The sequence below is a fragment of the Archocentrus centrarchus genome, chromosome 1 (assembly GCF_007364275.1).
Source record: "Archocentrus centrarchus isolate MPI-CPG fArcCen1 chromosome 1, fArcCen1, whole genome shotgun sequence".
NCBI lineage: Eukaryota > Metazoa > Chordata > Actinopteri > Cichliformes > Cichlidae > Archocentrus > Archocentrus centrarchus.
The window spans coordinates 31,101,006-31,121,886 of record NC_044346.1 but is presented as its reverse complement, the minus strand read 5'-3'; the positions used below and the strand labels follow the sequence as shown (position 1 = coordinate 31,121,886).

Genomic DNA, 20,881 nt, shown 5'->3' with positions numbered 1-20,881 from the left:
GTACACCAGAATTTTGAAACTATTCCAGAAACTGAGAGTGTGAAACTGTGCGTGTGTAGTATGATCATGTAGCCGTCATGTTAATGCCACAGTGCAGTTATTCATCCTTATAGTTAAACTCTAAAATTGGAGCGTTATTGGTAATGGAGTCCAGCCTTTTTGGTCAAGTGTAACTAAGTCTGTTAAGTGTATAATTACTGTATTGAATTGTGAGATATTTATGCCAGTGTAGTGTTAATGTGCTTGCATTCCATGATACTTAGCCTACTGCTGGCTATATACTAAAGTTTTGCAGATACTAAAAAATGTAAAATACTATTTTAGTGTACTAAATGTTACATTAATATGGAATTTTGGTTGCTTCCTTATACCTTCACTAAGTTAGCAAGACAAGTTATGGGAGAAACTTGCAGTAAAACATTTTCCTATATTGTACCTAATGATAATGATTTCTCTTCTGGCAGAGCAAACTTTACAGTCTACCAGCCAGCCATGCCAGTCGTGTTTTTGAGTTACTTATCAGCCACCTGCAGCTTCATTACAAGAACAAGTACTGCTCAGCTATCGCTTCCACTATTAGACTACAGGTAGGTGAGCTTTTTTTACTCTAATACTTCTTACATCATCATTCCTTTGACTCCTTTTTCTGTCTTATTCAGGTCTTTGACTTCTTCCTCATGATGCGTGCAGACTCTCTTCACCGTCTTGGGGTTCCCAACAAAGACGGAGTCATGAGATTCAGCCCTTACTGCTACTGTGATTCAGTGTAAGGACACAAACATTACCTTTGCCAAAAGTATGTTGTTTACTCACAGCTCTTTAATGTTGTCACTTTTTTTTTTTTTTTTCTTCTTCCAAAGGGAACCAGACAAACGTGTCAGTGAAAAGAAGCCAGCAGGTTCAACCTCTCCTCCTGCTGGCAGCCCTGCTCCCCCTGCTGCTCCCCCCACTTCAGCAGCCTCAATACGCTCAGCGTACCTTCCCTATGCGCCTGCCTTCAGTGTCCTTCTGCAGTGCCTCAAGATGGTACACACAGAAATGATTATATATAAAAAATAAAAATAAAATATACACTAAAGTTGCTATACATTATAAGTTCAGAATAGACCTGAACCTGCATCCTCCTGTACACACAGAATTACCAGAGTATGCTTATGTCAGAAAATAAGGAAAAGCATGATAATTCCCTTTACAAACAGTATAGTATTAGATAGGAATTGAATCATGGGCATTGCAGCTGTTAGAATGCAGAAACAGTGACAGATCATGATGTGATTTTTCTTTTTCTTTTATAGGAGACAGATTGGAAAGTGCTGAAGCTGGTTCTTGACAAGCTGCCGTGGACGCTACAGTACAAAGTGCTGCTGCTCACATCACCATGCAACTTAGATCAGCTCTGTTCTACACTCTGCTGCATGGTAGCCTAACTTTGCGCGCACAAATACAAATCCATATAATGTGTATTCAGTGAAATATGTTATGAGTTAATTCAGTCGTTGATCTCTTATGTCTGTCTAGGTGACAGATCGTCTCATCTCAGAGCGATTGAAAAAGACCCCAGAGGGATTTTCTCGCACAGATGTTCAACTGGCAGTGATTCCAGTTCTTACAGCGATTACCTCCTACCACAACTACTTAGAGCAGTCAAGACAGGTCTGTAGAAATTAAGTACTCTCCCTGTCATTCCCAGCAGGGTTCAAGGATAACTTATGTTAGTCTAAAGTTTATTTGTAAATGCTATGTTGGGGAAAACTAGGTGGCTTTCATCCAGAATGGGGATGAAAGGTGATTTAAGTGACTTTGAACATGGCATGGTTGTTGGTGCCTGATGGGCTGGTCTGAGTATTTCAGAAACTGCTGATCTACTGGACTTTTCCAACACAACCATCTCTAGGGTTTACAAGGAATGGTCTGGAAAAAGAGAGGGGGGAAAAGGAAAAAAATCCAGTGAGCAGCAATTCTCTAGGTGAGGTTAGAGGAAAATGGCCAGACTGCTTTGAACTGATAGGAGGGCAACAGTAACTTCAATAACCACTTGTTATAACCAAAATATGCAAAGCAGATGGGCTATAGCACCAGACTGCCACACTCAGTGCCACTCATGTCAGCTAATAACAGAAAACTGAGGTCACAATTTGCACGAGTTCAGTGCCTGATCTCAATTTCTGTTTCAATGGGGTCCAACCCAGTACTAGCAATGTGTACCTAATAAAGTGACTGGTGAGTATATTGAAAGGCACATATAAGTGGATTTAATTGAATCAATTTACTTTGCCTGTGCAGAGAGAACTGGTTCAATGCCTCGAGACTGGCCTCATTTACCGCTGTGCCAAGCAGTGTGTGGTGGCCCTTACAATGTGCACGGTGGAGATGCCTGATATCATGATCAAGCTCCTTCCTGCTCTTATAGTCAAGCTCACCCACATCTCTGCTACTGTTGCCATGGCATCTCCTATGCTTGAGTTCCTCTCCAGTGAGTACTTTTCTCAAAGCCTCTTTTCCTGTATTCTTTCACATTGTTGAAAGTCAGAAAGTCAAAATGTTAATTTCCTTCACTGATTCTTTGATTCTGTTTCACAGCTCTGGTGCGCCTTCCTCATCTGTATGCCAACTTCGTAGCTGAGCAGTATGTTAGTGTGTTTGCCATCTCACTACCTTACACTAACCCCTCTAAGTAAGTCCTCACACATGTGGCATTTTGTATTCTCTGATGGAGAGAGACACTCTAATCTGAGCATTTGTTCAAATCCCATCAGGTTCAACCAGTACATTGTGTCCCTGGCCCACCATGTGATTGCCATGTGGTTCATACGCTGCAGACTTCCCTTCCGCAAGGACTTTGTTCAGTATATCACAAAGGTACACCACTGTGAATTATGAAAAGAAGCCTTGAAGCTCAGTTTATTGTTCCTGGCCTACCCAAACACACAATGTGAAGCGAAGGAGAAAGAACACAATGCTAAGAGAAAGTACAGAGGCATAACTCCTACATGGAAATCAATGTCACTGAAAAGGACCTTGTCTTTTCACTTACACATCTGTAAAAGAAAGTAAGAAAGTGTATTCCATTAGGAGACTTTTAATGATAGTATAATTAAAGGCAGCAACTTTTACACTCTTATGCAATCAGGTAAACAAGGCTCTGTGAGAATAATTTGTTGTCCAGTAATTATCAGATGACACCTTAGGTTACGTGATGTGTTTAGAAAATGTGCTTATTTGCTTTCTTGTCATGAGTTGGCTTAGAATGTCCACCACTCTCATTTCTATTAGTTAGTTATGCTTAGCAAAGACTCAGAGGAGAAAATGTTATACTTGACCCTGGTGTATTGTTTTCATCAGAAAAGAGAAGAGAAACAACAGCTGAAAACAACTGAGATATAACCTCTAGGTTTGAACAGGCTAGCTCTTTCCTCTGTGTTTATGCTGAGCTAAAATCTTCTGGCTTTAGATTGGACAGACATAATTAAGCTCTTGGCAAGAAGACAAATTAGCATATTTCCCCAAGTGTCTGAAATATTCTTTAAAATTCTCCTTTGACATGTACACTGCATCCATCATTCATTTCCATTCATTGTTTATTGTTGCTTATTCATTGCATTCTAATAGTGTTGCATAAAGTTTATGCAATTTGGGGCATTCAGTAAGACTTCCTACCTCTGGCAATGATGGCTTAAGCAACTGCACAACTTAGTTTTCGCCTCAAATGTGTTCAGAGAGATGTTTCAGTGAACTATTTTTCATCCATGAGATGCAGTGCCCAATTAGGTGCATCTCTGTGTTTTGCTCAGTTTTAGAAATCTGTGGTAAAGGGAGCACAACTGCTAATCATCTATAATTGCTCAGAAGCATGTTTGTCCAGAATCTAATGCTGCAAAGCCACCTCACAAGCAGCCTTATCTCCTGTTTGGTTTTACATATGTGTTTTTACAGTCACATCTTTGTGTCTTCCTTCAGGGTTTGCGCTCCAACGCCCTCCTGCCATTTGATGACAGTCATGAGCAGAGTCCGTTTCGTGCCCGGAGCACCAGCCTCAACGAGAGGCCCAAGAGGTAAACCGTATTTTCACGCTCAGTTGCCAGCGCTGATGTTAAACCAACAGCACTGCACACTGCCCATGTGGCGGCTGCTGTGGTAGAGTATTGGGGGTTGCCAAGGTAACTGGGGACTCAGCATGATTAGTACTGTGGCGTGATGGTTGCAGCAACACCTCACAGGTTGCCATGGTGATCATTACTTCATTTTATTTGTTGTTTATGTTTTTATGTTTTAAAATTTCTTCTTCTGCCACAATTTGTTATTCAAGACTCACCTCATCTGACATACAGAGGGTGGACAAAACATGAACACCTGTATAGTGGTATGCATTTACTTTAGGTTTGTTTTGGATGATTATATTTAATTGTGCGGGTGTTTTTGTACTGCGTACACCACCTGTATCTCATAAAAGTACATCCCTTGTGATAGCGTGAGGAAAGAAGTACAGGGTGTCCTTCCTCTTGTCACATCCTGCCATCTGACTGCTGTTTGTGACCACAATACATGTACACAAAGAGAAATACACACAATGTTCCACACAGAGGGATAAAGAAGCTTTTCTCAGCAAGGTGCCATTCTCATTTGTACAAGGTGTAAATGTTTGTTGGTTGTTCACATCTCAATTAGTCCAGCAGTGTACATTTAAAAACATGTTCAAGGTAACTCTTTAAAACACACTCTAGGCAGTCACAGGGAGAAGGTGACTTAACATAGGTCTGCCTACATTAATAATGTTTCAAATCTGTGCCACCGCATACCCTATGCTCTCCAAGAAATGTAACTTCAGTGACACAGATCGCATCAACTGCTATCAGTCCGCTTGTGAGTAATATACCATGTGAACATGGTATGGTATCTGTTCAATAAAATGTGTTAGGCTTTATTTAGCTTGCTCGTTATGGTAATGTAATAGCCAGCATAATTTTTTTCCCCAACGCAGTTCCTTCTGAAATATTCCCTCTTTCCTGAGTTTCAGTAAAAGTAACAGTTCAGTACTTATTAGGTCCAAGTCCAGACGCTTCATTGCAGAATCTATAGATCAAACTAAACTGCACATTGTCTGCACCTATAGTGAGAAAGTTAGAAGTGACAGGTCAATTATTTGCTTGGTTTGGGTGCTGCAGCTTGCTGTTATCTCACTCACTAAGCCAAGCAGAAGGAGAGAGAGCAGATTCAGCAGCAGGAGAGCAAGACATTCTCTGGCAAAACAAATCTGTCCATAGATGTTTTGCTAAATTTATTATTAAATGCTTATTTAAAAACAAATAAAATTTTGTTAGAGAGCTATGAAAAGTTGCTAAAGTGGCAACAGTGAGTAAAAAATTTAGATGTTTGTCATTTTCCTACACAAAAAACTGTTTTTTTAAAAATAAAGTGCTTAGTGTAGAAGTCAGAAGTCCCAGTTAAACCAGTATTTACCCAGTGAACCTTAGTGTTTATTTCACAAACACTATAATACAATTTTTAATGTATTTTATGCTCACAAGTTTATTGTAGCATTTTATTAGTTTACAATCTTTTCCTCCATTGAGTTAACTCATTAATTTTTATGAAACCCTTCCGATATTTTTAACTTGCTAATTAAACAAAACAAAAACAAAACAAAGTCCAGTTGCAGCTCTCAATAATGCAAAATGCTTCTGCTAACATCCATTTCTATGACTTTTCCATATCAACTTTCAGTTTTCCATATTTTGGTATCAGAGTCCTTGTGCTGCTTATTGCCCATAGTGGGGTTGGAGTTCCTCAGCTCAGTCTCCACAACGATGCTGGTCAGGATGTCAAGATTCAATTTATTAAAACTTCAGAAAAAAAGTGTTTTTGTGCATTTCCAAGAACATTTTTGCAAGGTGGGAAAAAAAAGGACAGTATGTGTTTCTTAAGAGTGGGGAAAAAAGTCTGCACACTATTTGACTCCAATTTATTAATTTAAGTTTTAAAACATTCTTGGCAAATGTTCCACAACACAAATTTTTTGGTAATGATTCTGATCTTATCTAGTATTTGGTCCAGTCTGAGTCTGTTGTGCTCCAACCCTCAGGTTTAATCCAGCTTTTTGTTTAATTTGTTTCATTTAACTTTGTTCATAAAGCCTGTGCTGAGTCCATCCCTACAGTTATACTTCTGTACTAGTCCTTGGCTTCTATACAAACCTGCTGTGTGAAGTAATGTTTATTTTGTTGCTCTCCTGAATACTTCTGTGTGTATTTTTCTTTTTTGGATAGCAGAAGCTGTTTTTCCCTCTGCAGTAGCTTCTCTGTTTTCTGTTTAGTTGGCATATATCCTTTATTTTTTTAATCCTTTTTTCTTTCTCCACTCTCCTGTAATCTGATTCATAATGTTCACTGCTGTTAATTTTCACCTTGTTTTGTTTTTCCTTTATTTGACCCTTCCCCCCCACCCACCCCTCCGCTGCCTCCCGTGGGTGCTGCGTTGTGGTTGTGGTTTTGGGGGGTGGTTGTGTCGTCCTGGATCCTTCCTACATTGCTCCTGACCCCTCCTTCCTCATGTGACGCCTGCTCTTTGACCTTTGTGGCCCTCTCCTCTGTACCCTGCTCCTCCCCATGTGTGGCGTGCGCTCCTGGTCACCTCATGTTGCTCTGGTTCTCGGGTGATGATTCCTGCTGTCTCCTGGTATATTTTCACACCGCACTTCCCCGACACTCCCAAACCGCCAACCTCTTGATGCCCCCCATCCCCTAACTACCCAACACCACCGTTACTCCATCCTGGGCCCAATCCCCCACAACCTTTGCCATGGACACTCCTCACCACTCAGCCTGCGGGCAGCAAAAGTGGCAAAGGCAGCAGCAGCGGTAGCCAATAGCAGCAGCTCTCCGGTTAAAGAGCTGAGGGACCTTTCAGCCATGGACGCTTTCCGCTCCCGCAGCATCAGCGTCTCCGAACATGCGGTCCGCAGGTTAGAGAAGAGCCTTCTGGGTAACAAAACAAAAACCAATAACAACCCAAACACTTACTGCTTCCTTCATGGGATTGATGGGGTCTAGGGTCACTGTCTGGGGGGGAGGGTCATGCCAGGGGCACCTGGAGTGGGTGGTGCATGCTAGAGGAAGGTTTGTGTGGCGACCTTTTTTTTTTTTTTTTTTTTTTTTTTTTTTTTTTTTTTGATTTAATTTTATTTTTTTTGGTTTGGTTTGTTTTGTGCTGTGTTCATTTTTGTGCAGATTCAGATTTTTGCTTTTTCTGATTTTGCTTTTGCATGCAGTGTTTGTAGAAGATGTTGGAAAACATCTTTTCCTCATTGATGTTTTTCACTTTGCTCTAACACAGATTTTGCCTTTTTAATTTATTTTGTCTTTGGCTTGATTTTTATTTGTATGTCCTTTTTTTGTTTGTTTGTTTGTTTGCTGGATGTATTGCTGACTGGTTTGATTGGCCTAACAAAAAATGAATGGCAGAAGGGACTGGTGCATGTGCATTCACAATGGTGGGATCTTATGAACTTCAGTGTAAACATCTGCAACCTCCTACTTTGGCTCCCTCTGTTTGGTGTGGGGGCACTTCTGCTTCTTCGACCAGTGACGGTGGCAACAGCAACACAAAAGCTTTGTTTGCTTGCTTCACATAATTTTGGTTTTATTTTGCTCCACTCAAATATCCACTGTACTGCTATGACCATGGCAATCTCCTAGCGTGGGGTTTTAGAACTACCTGGGCTGAGGTGAAGTTTTAACAGTTTGGTCAACACATTATTCACAACAGCACATACACAACACCAACACTCTTCCTCACTTATCTTCATAAACCTATCTCTGCTTGGCTGACTTTTTTTGAGTATCTGGAAGAACTATAATACAACATTGCAGTTGTCAGGTGTGGCTGCCATGCCACTTTATTTTCATGTCATACTAGTATTGGCCACCAGATGGCAGCCAACCCTCAGTACTTGATGTAATGTAAAGTACTGTTCAATGTTTGACAATCAAACAAAATATATGCGATTAAACAACTGCAGTGTTGATCTCTTTAACCTGCTTCAACTGCTGAGTGGCTGATGATCTGCTTTTGCTCTCAGAGAGCTGATTTTTGTGTGAATTAGGTTTAAAACTCGTCTCCTTGTGTGGACACTTATTCCATGTCGGAGAACATGACCACATTCAAAACTTTTAGTCTTTCAGATGAGATTTTTATAAGAAAAACCTGTGCGGGATTGGATAAGGTTAAATTTTTAATTCTTTACTCTGAATTGGTTACACTCAGTTAACTGAAGTACGACAGCATGTGATGGCACGGCAGCAGGAAGCCGCAAACCCGTACTGTTTCAGTCGTGAGTATTTCATGGTCATGTTTTTGGAGTACGTGTCCGCTAAACATTGAAGTGAAAAATGAGTCATTGTCAGAAGAATAGTAAGTATAAAATGTGATGAATAGTTGCTGATTCACATTCTGGGACTTGGATGATTTCTTCTAGCCTCATACAAAAGATCTACAAGTCTGTTACTGTGCATATATTTTCATGCTCAAAACATTTAATTCACATTTAGGAATATTCTTTAATATTGTTTACACATAACTTTTGGAAAAATTCATCTTTAGTTGAGATGTATTCCTGCCAGTGCAGCTGTTCCCTAACACTTTTATAGAGTGTTATTTATATTGAATCTGAAGCTAAGAAGAATAGTTAGGTGGGATGGGGTTGGGTGGGGGCACCTCATTATGATTGCTCTTTCTTTATCCTTCCCATCACTACTTTCTGATTTTTAATATGTGATCTTTTCTTTAATTTTTGTGCTTCTTTATGATTTGACTCTGAAAAACAGTGTCTGCCTTGACTACTCCCCTCTGATGAGCAGAAACATCTCAGATGGGCTGGAGTGTTGTAAATTGCTCATTTTGAGCGTGTTTACTTCTAAGCAGCAAGCTTTCAAAACACATCCATTATCTCCCTTGGGCTGATGTTGACATCTGTAAATTTGCTTTCAAACTGATTCTTGTGTAGAGCATGGAGAAATGCTACTTCTGAATACAAAAAGCTGCTGCACAGTGAATGCCAATTAAGCAGAGACATTAGCATACAGTTAAACACATTGATTCGCACGTAGCTTCTACCTGCTGGTTTTTCTACATCAAAATATGTTACAGATCCTTTCACCCTCCCAGAGAGAGCTTATTTACATTTAGAGAGAGAATCAGTGTGGTATCACAGCCTGTGAGGCCACACATTACATGTCCCAGCATGTGTCTCTGCATGTGCACTTAGAAAAATGTAATCATCTTATGGTGGTTTAGCATAAAAAGTTGGGTCCATAAGTATTTAAACTGTCAATTTATGCTTTTTTGCCATGTATACTTTCAGGTTAAGTTTTCCAAGGGGCAAAAGTCATTAAACAAACTGCTACTATTATAAGTAGAATTATTTTTAGAATCAAATCCTTTGCAGCCAGTGACTGCCTGAAGTCTTGAAAACATGGATGCGGAGATTTCACTATTACGAAGCTCATTACTGCAGCCACTTTAAGCTATTTGTGTGCGTTTAGGCTTTTTGTCTTCAGTAAATGGGGGGGGGGGTTGCAGCTGGTTTGAGATCAGGTCATTTAAAAACATTACCGTGCTCTGTTTTAAGAGTATGCCTTGGGCCGTTGCTCCCTGTACTGCCAAGCATCATTCTATCAGCTTTGCAGCATTTGGTTGAATTTGAGCAGAAACTATAACTCTGTGCCCTAGAAAATTATAAGGAGAACTTGGTTAAACTTGATTTTAGGGTTTAAGTTAGTATTAGGTTAGGGTTATGAAAAGGGCTTAATGATGATGGTTAACCTTAGGGATCCGAGGCTTGGGAATGCATTAATATTAATAAACTTTCCAAACAGAGTTTCCAATAATGGCTACAAACGTTTAACTCTGAGCCAATGATTTTTGGGTACATAAGTAACATCTTGATTGCTTTCTTTAAGTGCCAGTGTGATGCTATACAGAGGCAAAAGTGCAAAATTTGTAATCCTTTCCAAATACTTCTGAACCCAGCTGTATACACAAAATGAATGCATGTGTCCATGTTTACTTGTGTTGCATGTGATTATAGGTAGAAACATGAGCACGGGTGATTGTATGATTCTTCTCGCAGTTTTTTTCTGCACCAATATATTAGAAATTGCATGTCTCTTTGTGCACATTACACATTAAAATATACAAGGACCCTGTGCCCACATCTTGTTCTTCTCCACCTTTTGCTGTTGTTTAGCTGTCTCTCTGTTTCCTCCTTATAGGATGCACACCTCAACCACCACGTGCAGTCTGGGCTCTGCTGATGAAAATGCTGTAACTCAGGCTGATGAGGGACTGAAGACTGTCCACCTAGAGCTCACAGAGACCTGTCTCGACATGATGGCGAGATATGTGTTTTCCAACTTCTCTGCGCTGCCCAAGAGGTTGGAATTTTTTTTTTTTCCTAATATTTTGTAAAAAGAGTTGGGAGAGGCAGTGAGAGTGATGATTTTGGCCTCTGTTCACTTAGATCTCCCATCGCAGAGTTCCTTTTGGCAGGAGGCCGCAGTATGACCTGGTTGGTGGGCAACAAGTTGGTGACTATAACAACCAGTGGAGGGGTCAGGACCCAAGCGCTGCTGGGCCTGGACACGGCTGATCGTCTGGGAGGAGGAGGAGGGGAAATGACCAGGTGATGCATGCTTTCACATACACTAAATTGCTGCAACTTTTCTCTATACACAAACCTCTTTGGTTTTGTGGGGGAGTTTTTCACACTTTAGGCTGCTCCAAACACTCACTGTGAGCACAGAGGCCCCACCCACCTGTTTACTTTTTGTTTGCAAGGGAAGCCAATCAGAAGGAAACTATTTAAAGGAAGGGTGACATGTTTCTGAGTAAAATATTTTTACATTTAGTGGATGGATTGCCATGAAATATTGATATAAAAAAAAACCCAAACTGGATAAATTACAATCATTTTAATGATCCTTTCACTTTTTTAAGCTTAATTTAAAAGTCAAAATGTCTTTTTTTTTCATTTTATAATCTGAAAATACTTGAAAAACTGGTGACATTAAGCTTCATCTTAAATGTTTAATACTTATAAAATTAACAAACCTTAAAATGCTAAAATAATAAACTAAGTTGGTGATCTTAACTATACATTAATAAGTACAAACTCACAGAGCAGCAAGCATGGCTGTAGCCTCTTTGTCTTGTTAGAAATCATTTTTGCTCTCCTGATCCTGCAGGTCAGACCCGTCACTGCACACCCGAATGACCAAAGAGGCTCCAGCCAAACTGGAGTCACAGTCAAGCCAGCAGCACAACAGAGCTACACGCATACGAGTTCGCTCCATGTCAGGTAAAAAAAAAAAAAAAAAAAGATGTTAAAGTTTGTAACACTGCTACTGTAATTGTTATTGTTTATGTAGAATACATTTCTGCCTGTATTTCAGTTATAGAAGTTATAGTATATTTGGGGTAGGACTCTGTTCTGGGAGAGCACATTTCCTCCCTGTACTTTTTTCTGCAAACAGAAAATTGAAGGCAAGGAGAGCAGCAGCAAAGCAGCAATTTTTGTCTTTGTCAGTCTACCTAAATGACTGTTTGCTTCCTTTTTTCTACGCTTTAAATTCCAGGTGGCCATGCTCTACGTGCTGGTCCAGCTCAGAGTCTCAGTCCTCTGGTGTCCCCCTCTGAGGGTGAGTTGACTACTCCACTCTCGCCCTCCTGTGGTCCTGCTCTGGATAGTCTGGGTCCTTCCTCCTCCACCTCTGCCACTCCATCTGCTCCTCCTTCTCTTAAAGACAACCCTAGCTTGGCTGAGTTTGCCCCAATGCTCACGCAAGGCTGGGCAGAGATCTTCATACGGAGGCCATCAGGTATGTCACCAGTGGGCAAACACTGTCACCTCTACAGTGATTGTGCAGATTTTCTGTGTTTTGGTATTGGATATCCAAAGGTGCCTTTTGGGGGAAAAAAAAATATCATTCACAGACCTCTTAATGCATTTTGTTAAATGATTGGCATGAATTTAAAGATACTGTTTCCTTGACACTCTTGGTCTCTAATTCTGTCTTCACAGGTAACACGAGTTGGCTAATGTGTTTAGAGAACCCACCCAGCCCTTTCTCCTCGGAGCTTGGCAACATGCCACTGCAGGAGCTCTCCAGTGTCCTGATGGCAATGGAACAAGTGAAGGAACCTCCCACTCAGACAGCCAGCGCGCCTGCTAGCACAGCTGCCCCCGCACCAACTCCTGTCTCTGAGCCCCTAACCCAAACACACAGCAGCGTTGGAGGAAAGGCAAACCTGATTCAGCGCTCCAACACAGGTGAGAAACTGTTTTTCTGCGCATAGAAAACTAGAAATGTCAGCTTTTTTTTCTTTTCTCTTTTCTAATAGGAGGTTGTATAACTACTGATGAGTTATTGGTCCCAAACGTTTTGGTTCCTGCTGTTCCCCATAAAATTAAAAACAGCACATCCAGAATAGCGAGCTACAGTGAGATGTAATGTTATGCATGAATGCATCCCTTCTGTCTGCGTGACTGCCTGTTCTCAGTCCCTTTTAATGGACTGAGCGAAATGCCAAATTGCCTGTAAATGCTGGATTTGAACCTGAAGATGATCAGTAACCCAGCTTGGGTTCGCTTAGGTTATTGATTGTCAGATATCACTGCCTTGATTCACATGTTCTTTTTATATTTTTTGCAGATGCCTGTTTCAGTGTCCTGTGATTTTTGGTCATTTTATTTGTTCTGAGGATCCATTTTCTTTACATCAACTTTTCCCACATTCTTCCTTTTTTTTTTTTTCTTTTCTTTCTTTAACTGCATTTCCTCCCTTGTTCTGATTAGTTTCTTTTCATGTTTGTTCATCCTCACCACCCATGCTGGTTTGTGATTGGCTGCGGTGTGTTATGTGGCTTCATGTGCCACTGACCTGTCCTCTGGCACTTCACCTGAAGTGGGTGGCTCTCTCTGGTCTCTGGGTATGGGTACTACCCCCCCAGGCCCACCAGCCCCTGGCAGGCTGCACAGGAGCATTTCCTGGGCAGGTACTGTCCACCACGTGTGCGACCTCACATCCTCTACCCCCTCCAGAAAACTCCTGGCGCAGTATATTTCTTCTCACTTGCACAATGCAGCTGTCTGCAAGCACAAGTTAGAAATGTTTTGCTAATTGTATCCCCTGATCCATTTGAGTTAGATGAGAAGATTTATGCCAGTCTCATATCTGTCATTTATACTGAGGGGATAGTTAGCAAAAAGACGTGAAACAAGGGGGGAAGCATCTTGCTCTCTGAAAAGCTATTAAGACCAGAAGCTCTGAAGCAATGCCAAGATATTAGATTGGTACAAAAACTGAAGCTCATGTAATGTATTGTGGCTTTGTGGGAATTGTCAGAGTTTAGTCAGAATTCTAGGGTACATTTTTTTTGTTGAGTTAGGGCTGTGATTATATGCCCTTGCAGGCATACTCAACTGCAGACCCCACGGAGGAGTAGCTGTTTTTATTATACTATATTATGTTATACTATAGTCTAGTCCGCTTTCAGGATGGATGTGCAGTTGTTGCCCTTTTGTAGTGTAGTGTCAGAAACATTTAAGCAGCAATTATACTCTGCTGCAAACACCACGGACAAGTAATCATTCCTATTATGTTCATCAGCTTGAAGTCCCTCGTAAGCGCGTGTGTGTGTAGTTGATTCGTTGTCGTATTTCAATCAGTTTGAGTCCAGAGGAGTCCAAACAGTCATAAAAAACTGGCAGACTAACAATGTCCATGCAGGGCCTTGCATTCACTGTCCAGTGTTGAAATTTACCTGCGGACGATGGCGTACTCGTGGAAACTGTAACAGGCCCATTAGACATACAGCCTCGTGTTTACTGTCCACTGTGTGATCAGACCAAATGCAAAGTGAAGTTTTGATTTGCATTACTTTTGGCAATATAGTGACTGAAGTATTTTTGGACCGTTTTACAACCCAGAAGCATCTCCCAAAAAAATACAACCAATAGCTGAAATAAATACACCATAACAAATTTTCAGAACTTGGCTTACTTTTCTCCTAGCCTTTTTTTTTTTTTTTTTTGGTCTGTTCTATTCAAAAGTGAAATTAAAAGCTGCCCTCAAATGGTGACAAGCTTATCCTCTGTGTTTATTTTTGTTGGCATCAGGAAAATCCAGTCTTAGCAGATAGGCTTTTGTGACACAGCTCAAAGCAAAGTGGTTTTAGTGAAGTTTTCCACGAAGTTTGCCTCAGTTTGCATCTGTGGGTAGACTTTGAGTGCAACCATGCTGCTTGAAAATGTTCCTCTGCAGATTCATGTTTAACTACTGATAGTTGTACAGTGATGTTCTGAAGTGTTGTCATCACTGTGATAAAGTCTCCTGTTATTGTTTTGGAGGTTTTTTTAGTTTGTTTTTCTTCTTTATGCTGAGCGATGAGGCTTTTGGCAGTGGTTTCATATTTAACAGACACGAGAGTGGAATCAGTTTTCTCATCTAACTTTAGACAAGAAAGCAAATACCCATGTTTCCCAAAACTGCTCCTTTTAATTTAAGTAAGAAATGATAGGAAGATCCATCTTTTTCCATACATCCTCTCAAGCACACTGATCACATTCTGTTGTGCAAAAGACCTGCTGTTGTATCCTTAAAGATTGTGCAAGTTTAGAAACTCAGTATTTTTGCTTTACTTTTCAGTCTTTTATTAACACGGGGGGGTTCTGTACCTGGTAATGAAAATGTGTCCGCACTGGAATCAGTGACACCTAAAGATGAATTGAGTTTTTTTTTTTTTTTTTTTGGACACCTTCCATTTTTTTCCCTCCTTTCTAATCATTTTTTCTAACCCTTGTGTTTCTGAAATATACTCCCAGGTTGACCTTTAACCTCTGACCCTCTGATGTTGTCAACAGGAAAGCCCAGACCTCATCTAAGCAACATGCACTTCCTTGCTTTACTGGTTGACCAGTAGGGTGATGAAGACATTTTCTGAGCTGCAGTTTTGGGGGTTAAACAATAAATGTGCCTGATTGTGACTGTTTCTCTTCTTCTTTGAATGTGTTGTTTGGGAGATACGAGGCTGGTCTGGGCTACTGTTGCTGTAGCTGCAATGTGTTTGGGTTGAGATAACCAAACCGATGCATGCGTCTTGATGGAAAATGAGTAGATGAACCGGTGATGCATAGATGCTGCCTGCCGCACTGATATATCAATCTGTGATCTCAGTGATTGTAGGCTGATGTCACTGTAGGTCATGATCTTGCACAAGTCTTTAATTGCTTGAGTTTGGTCATCAGCGTGGATGTATATGATTCTGTTACCATGATTTGTTTGACTTATGTGCTTTGTTTGAATTTAGATTTTTGGCAGTCTGTTTGTGAGGTGTTGGTGTCAAAAATTACTACTGACAGCTGATTTAAAATCTTTAGTCTAACACCTGCATAAATGTTTGTGTGATTAACAGTGGTTAAGATTGTGGTGTGTGTGGCTGTGTGTTTACATGTGCTTTCTTGTTCCTACATTGACTTATAACCCACGTGGTTGTGGCTGTATCCTGCTGTAGACTCTGTGGTGGTGCTGGAGGAGGGGTCAGGAGCTGCTACAGCAAACACCCCACCTGACTGGTTGGAGAGTGAAGAGTTTGAGCCAGTGTCCTCTGATCCAATCTTCATGGCTCCTGATGATAAGTTTACAAAGACTCCCCCTCCTGGAACACTCAGCAGGGTAGGACCATGTTAACAAAGGCGCACATGCAGACTTAATGATGGCTTGTGCAACAATAAAGTACCGTGTGCTTTATTAATATTAATTAAACACTTGTTATGGCTTTATTGTTTGTGTCTGTACCTACAAGTTGTTTATCCCATCTGTACCACCTGTATCAGCTGATAGTCTGTGTTGGAGTGTAGCTACCAATTACACACTTAGCAGTGTTGATATTCTGCCCTTAACAAACCGTGCTGTGTAGTTTTGCAGCATACTAAAACCCATAGACTATATGCACTTAACTTGCAGGTTTGATAAAATGATGCCTTTGCAGAAATGCCTTAAGCCTGGATTCTTTCTAATGGTCAAGAGGGGATGGTGATTCCTATCACAAAAATAAGTTTGAATTGATCTGAGACCCCATCAAACACTTCAATGATTAGTTCATGCTTGTTTCAAGCCTTTCAAGCCTCAAATGTCTCATTTTGCTTAAAAAAGATGACAAAAAAAGGATGAGTTATGGAATGGCTAACTGGGAACTGACACGTCACCCCTGTATACCTGTTTAGTGACCTCACACCCTCCCTCTCTGTAAGGGTTAGAAAAAGCAAAAACAAGATGTCAGCAGCAGCCAAAATGCTGATTTCAGTGCTTTGAAACAGGATTTAATAAACCAGTGAGTAATGTCACAGTGGTGTGTGTTAAAACATGCAGATATCTTGATATTGTCATTATTGTGCTAAAAATAAATAGCTTTTTTTCTTTCCCCATTTTCAGTCCTCCTCTACCTCAAGTCAGGATGATGAAAAGTCAACTCTGGAAGAAGTAAGCGAGGGAGCAATTCCAATTGATCAGCCCACTGTTGGACCTTCCACCCCAAGCAGCCAGGGCCCTGACCTTCCCTTCCAGACACACACTCAGTCCCAGGGTCATGGACTCAACAAGTCCAGCTCCTCTCCTGAGCTCCAGACATTACCTGAAGCCTTCACCAAGGCTGCTATGGAGTCAGAAAACATGCAGGTTGACACGTCACGGCCCAGAGCACCCTCAGATGGCAAGCCTCAACTCCAGCAGCCGCAGTTTGAGAAAGACAAGGTGGAGGGAAATGCAGCAGTGGAAACTAATGGAGCAGGAGGTCCAAGTCCAGCAGCTGAAGGCCAAGCTGTAGTGTCATCTCAGAGTGGAGGAACAGGGTTGAGGTTGTCTTTTCCACCAGCACAATCTGGACCTGTCTCCCCCAGTGGAGGTCATCGACCCCGGGGTCACACAATCTCAGTATCAGCCCCCTCCTCCAGGAGGAGGACAGAGAGGGACTCTTACCATAGTCGATCTGGACCCAGCAATACTGAGAAAATCTCTGGACTGAGCCCCAGGTATTCCACAATTTATACAAGAAACTGCTGCAACTTCTACCATGTGTTTCTGCCAAATTAATGATGCAACGTATCAAGTAAAGTCAGTAAGCTCATCTTGACTCTGTCTCCAAGATCAAAAGTGTCACCCTGTCAGTGAAGCAAATTTTAATTATGCCCTGCAACCCTGTTAAATTAAAAAAAAAAAAGGAAGGTGACAAAACATCAGAAAGTCCACAGAAATTGTGCTGTGCACCACTTGGAAATGAAGGTTATAAACACCTTCCAAGAACAAAAAATTCCAAAGAATTCCAAAAAAGTTGAGATGCTGCGTAAAATCCAAATCAAAGCAAAATTAAATGATTTACAAATCTCATAAACCCATATTTTATTTACAGTAGGAACGTAGAAAACATATCAAATGTTTAAACTGAAAAAATTAGGGGGGGGGGGGGGGCATTTTGAATTTGATGGCAGTATGTCTCAAAACTGATGTTTTAAAAGCTGTTTACCACTGTGTACAGTAGCACCCCCTCTTTAAAAAAAAAAAATAAAAAAATCAATCCGTGCTGTTTTAATAGATGCAGTTTAGCATTGTCCTGCTAAAATATGCATGGCCTTCCCTGAAAAACATGTCGTCTGGATGGGTGCATATGTTGCTCTTAAACCTGTGGTTAAACCTTTCGGCACTGATGGTGTTTCTCCAGAGGCTCAAGCTGCCAATTCCTTATGTACTAATCTACCCCCATACCGTCAGATATTAAGACTTTTGAAGTGAGCACTGATAACAAGCTGGATGGACCTTCTGATCTTTAGTCTGGATGATGCGGCCTTCATGTTTTTGGGGACGACACGGTGTTCACAGGCTTCAGTGACTTCCATTACAGAGTCATGCCTGTTCTGATTCAGTGCTGCCTGAGCCCAAAGATCACAGGCGTCCACAATATTGATTTTTTTTTTTTTTTTTTTTTTTTTTTTCTTGTCCCAAGTGCACACAGGTTTCTCCAGACTCTTTTAATATCTCATCTACAGTACATAATATCAAAAGATTCAAAGTCTTCACAATTTTATGTTTAGTAACATTATTGTGAAATTGTTCCACAACTTGTGGGCAGAGTTTTTTGCAGATTGGTGACCCTCTGCCCATCTTCTGAGAAACTCTGCCTCTCTTCTTTTAAATACCACTTTGTTGCCCCTGTCTAAACTTTTTTTTTGAGACCTGTTCTAGAATTCAGAACGAGCTAAGATTTTTATTGAAATGTTAGATTTTCTCAGTTTAAACACTTGATATATTTTCTATGGTCTATTGTGACTAAAATATGGGTTCATGAGATTTGCAAATCATTGCATTCTGTTTTATTTACATTTTACACAGCGTCTCAAATTTTTTGTATTTGGGTTTTTTACTTATAATTGTAATGCAATTCTTAATTTCTCAAAACAGATATTTGCATATAAGTGTTTAGATATGTCTTGGCAAGGGACAAGATATTTGATACCAGAAGCTCCATTTTGATTGTACTCCAGGTTCTATTGCTCAATCAAGTATACAGCTGCCTGAAGGTACATTGCTTGTACACATTGATTTGGGCTGGCTCAGGAGGTAGAGCAGGTCCTCTACTAATCGGAAGGTTGTTAGTTCTATCCCTGGCTGCTTCACTCTGCTTGCCAAAGTATCCTTGGGCAAGATACCGAACCCCGAGTTGATTGTTAAATAGAAAGTACTTAGACATAGAAAGTGCTTGTGTGAATGGGCAAATAAGACCTACTATATAAAGTGCTTTGAATGCTTATGTAGAGTCGATAATGGAAGAACCAGTCCGTTTTACAATTTACATGTCCGTGTGTCCAAACTGACTTGACTCTTTCTCTTTATTTCTTCTAGCTTTGTGTTTCTGCAGCTCTACCACTCTCCTTTCTTTGGGAATGAAGCCAACAAGCCACTTCTGCTGCCCAAAACTCAGGTAAGCTGACTTCTCCCCTACACCTTCTTCATGGTCAAACAGTGTTGTTTACATTGTGTATTTTCTGTGGTAGGTGATAGACCGTGCTGTGAAGGTTCTGGACCAGATGCCCCCTTATGACACCCATAAAATCGGGGTGGTGTTTGTAGGAGCTGGTCAGGTGAAAACACACTGATTGCAATTTTGCTTATCACTGTAACCTAATTTCTATATGCTCTGGCTTAATGTAATGATCCTCTTCACTTTCTTCAGGTTAACAATGAGGTCGCCATCCTGTCGAATGAGTACGGTTCGAACCGCTACGCGTCTTTCCTCACAGGGCTTGGCAAATTAATCCATCTGAAAGATTGTGATCCAGATCAGATCTTCCTTGGGGGGCTTGACCAGTATGGAGATGATGGAGAGTTCACCTACTGCTGGCATGATGACATCATGCAGGGTTAGTGTGTGGGTGGGTGGGTCAGGAAAAAGAGTCACATTGGCTGTTTAAAAAAAAAAAAAAAAAAAAACTAGTCTTATTTGCACATTATATATGAATCCGTGTCCCTGCAGCTATCTTCCACATAGCCACACTGATGCCAAACCGAGAGAGCGACAAGGGCTGCTGCAACAAAAAGCGCCACATTGGCAATGATTTTGTGATGGTGGTATACAATGACTCTGGAGAGGAGTACAAACTGGGTACAATCAAGGTAGAGAGAGAGAGAGACACACACACACACACACATAAGAGTCTGAAATCTACAGTTGATCTTTTAATGTCTATTTTTTCCCCTCCTTTAGGGGCAGTTCAACTTTGTAGAAGTCATTATAAAACCCCTGGATTATGAATGTAACCTTGTTACCCTCCAGTGCCGCAAAGGTGAGCTAATCATTTTCCCTTTTCTGATCATGTTCCTCATTTTTGTGTTTTGTTTAAATTTAATGAGTTCCTCGTCATCCTCTCTTTCAGACCTTGAGGGATTAGTAGACACAACGGTGGCAAAAATAGTTTCAGACCGTAACCTTCCCCTGCTAGTCAGACAAATGGCTCTGCATGCAAATGTGAGTCTTTTATCTTCTCACATATAGTCAAACGCACTTGCGGCGATAACAAACATTCTTGACTGTTCTTGTCTCTCCTCAGATGGCCTCTTTGGTGCATCAGTACAGAGCTAACCCCTCTGACGCTTATGCCTCTAAGTGGCTAGCAAGGTTACGACACATCAAGAGGATCAGGACCAGGGTAAGACCAACACACCAAGTCTCTCATTACCAGTACTTGCGCTTACTGATATTTTATTTTCTCTAAATTCAATTTTCCTTTCTTGCTGTTGCTCAGGCTCAAGAAGCCATCCAGTCTCGCTCGACTCCCGGCATCGCGCTCACTCAGCACGCTCAGCAGAGCAAGCCACAGAGCTCCTCAGCACCAAACACAGAAACCGCTGGGCAAAGAAAAAGACTTGTGTCAACTGTGGACGATTTCACAGACTTTGTCTAATCACGTCTTGCCCCGGCAGACACACTCACATATGCACAAATTTGTGAACTGAATAAAAACTCACTGATAAAAGTTTGAAATGTGGCACTGTGCTCTTTTTGTTCATCAAAGGAATTAAAGCCCAAGTGCACCTTTTAGCATTGAGTCTGAGTTGAAGCAGCTTTAATTATTTTTCTAACAATGTACCTAATGATAATGTGAAAGGGGTTGTACTGATGAATCAGCTGTGTTCCCCTCAGCTTTGGAGTACTGTGTAGTGAGTTTCTGATGATTGTTTAGATGAATGTCCAGCTTTGGGTCAGTCTCACTGAGTTGTTTTCAGCAACAGCAGGGAGCTGTTTTTAGTGAGAACATAAAAATCTTTTGTACACAAAAGAC

The 20,881-nt window shown here is 40.9% G+C and overlaps 1 protein-coding gene across 7 annotated transcripts in view; it reads left to right on the top strand.

Annotated features, from left to right (window-relative positions):
- Window positions 1-20,583, top strand: part of tsc2 (TSC complex subunit 2) — a 33,521-nt gene extending 12,938 nt beyond the window's left edge. For 3 of the 7 annotated variants that reach the window (XM_030728997.1, XM_030729167.1, XM_030728848.1), the window contains 25 exons: window positions 465-587; window positions 660-766; window positions 861-1,026; window positions 1,296-1,418; window positions 1,519-1,653; window positions 2,284-2,473; window positions 2,581-2,674; window positions 2,757-2,859; window positions 3,958-4,052; window positions 6,818-6,958; window positions 10,266-10,427; window positions 10,514-10,675; window positions 11,238-11,350; window positions 11,628-11,870; window positions 12,074-12,322; window positions 15,565-15,725; window positions 16,485-17,080; window positions 18,945-19,023; window positions 19,097-19,183; window positions 19,276-19,462; window positions 19,576-19,715; window positions 19,807-19,885; window positions 19,976-20,067; window positions 20,150-20,248; window positions 20,345-20,583. In XM_030728997.1, the coding sequence (XP_030584857.1) occupies window positions 465-587; window positions 660-766; window positions 861-1,026; window positions 1,296-1,418; window positions 1,519-1,653; window positions 2,284-2,473; window positions 2,581-2,674; window positions 2,757-2,859; window positions 3,958-4,052; window positions 6,818-6,958; window positions 10,266-10,427; window positions 10,514-10,675; window positions 11,238-11,350; window positions 11,628-11,870; window positions 12,074-12,322; window positions 15,565-15,725; window positions 16,485-17,080; window positions 18,945-19,023; window positions 19,097-19,183; window positions 19,276-19,462; window positions 19,576-19,715; window positions 19,807-19,885; window positions 19,976-20,067; window positions 20,150-20,248; window positions 20,345-20,503 (3,885 nt within the window). In that variant the 3' untranslated portion in view covers window positions 20,504-20,583. Of the gene's footprint in view, window positions 1-464; window positions 588-659; window positions 767-860; window positions 1,027-1,295; window positions 1,419-1,518; window positions 1,654-2,283; window positions 2,474-2,580; window positions 2,675-2,756; window positions 2,860-3,957; window positions 4,053-6,817; window positions 6,959-10,265; window positions 10,428-10,513; window positions 10,676-11,237; window positions 11,351-11,627; window positions 11,871-12,070; window positions 12,323-12,957; window positions 13,048-15,564; window positions 15,726-16,484; window positions 17,081-18,944; window positions 19,024-19,096; window positions 19,184-19,275; window positions 19,463-19,575; window positions 19,716-19,806; window positions 19,886-19,975; window positions 20,068-20,149; window positions 20,249-20,344 lie in introns of all 7 variants that reach the window. The other 4 variants (XM_030729255.1, XM_030728913.1, XM_030728774.1 and 1 more) reach the window with 4 other exon arrangements.
- The last annotated feature ends 298 nt before the right edge of the window (window positions 20,584-20,881 follow it).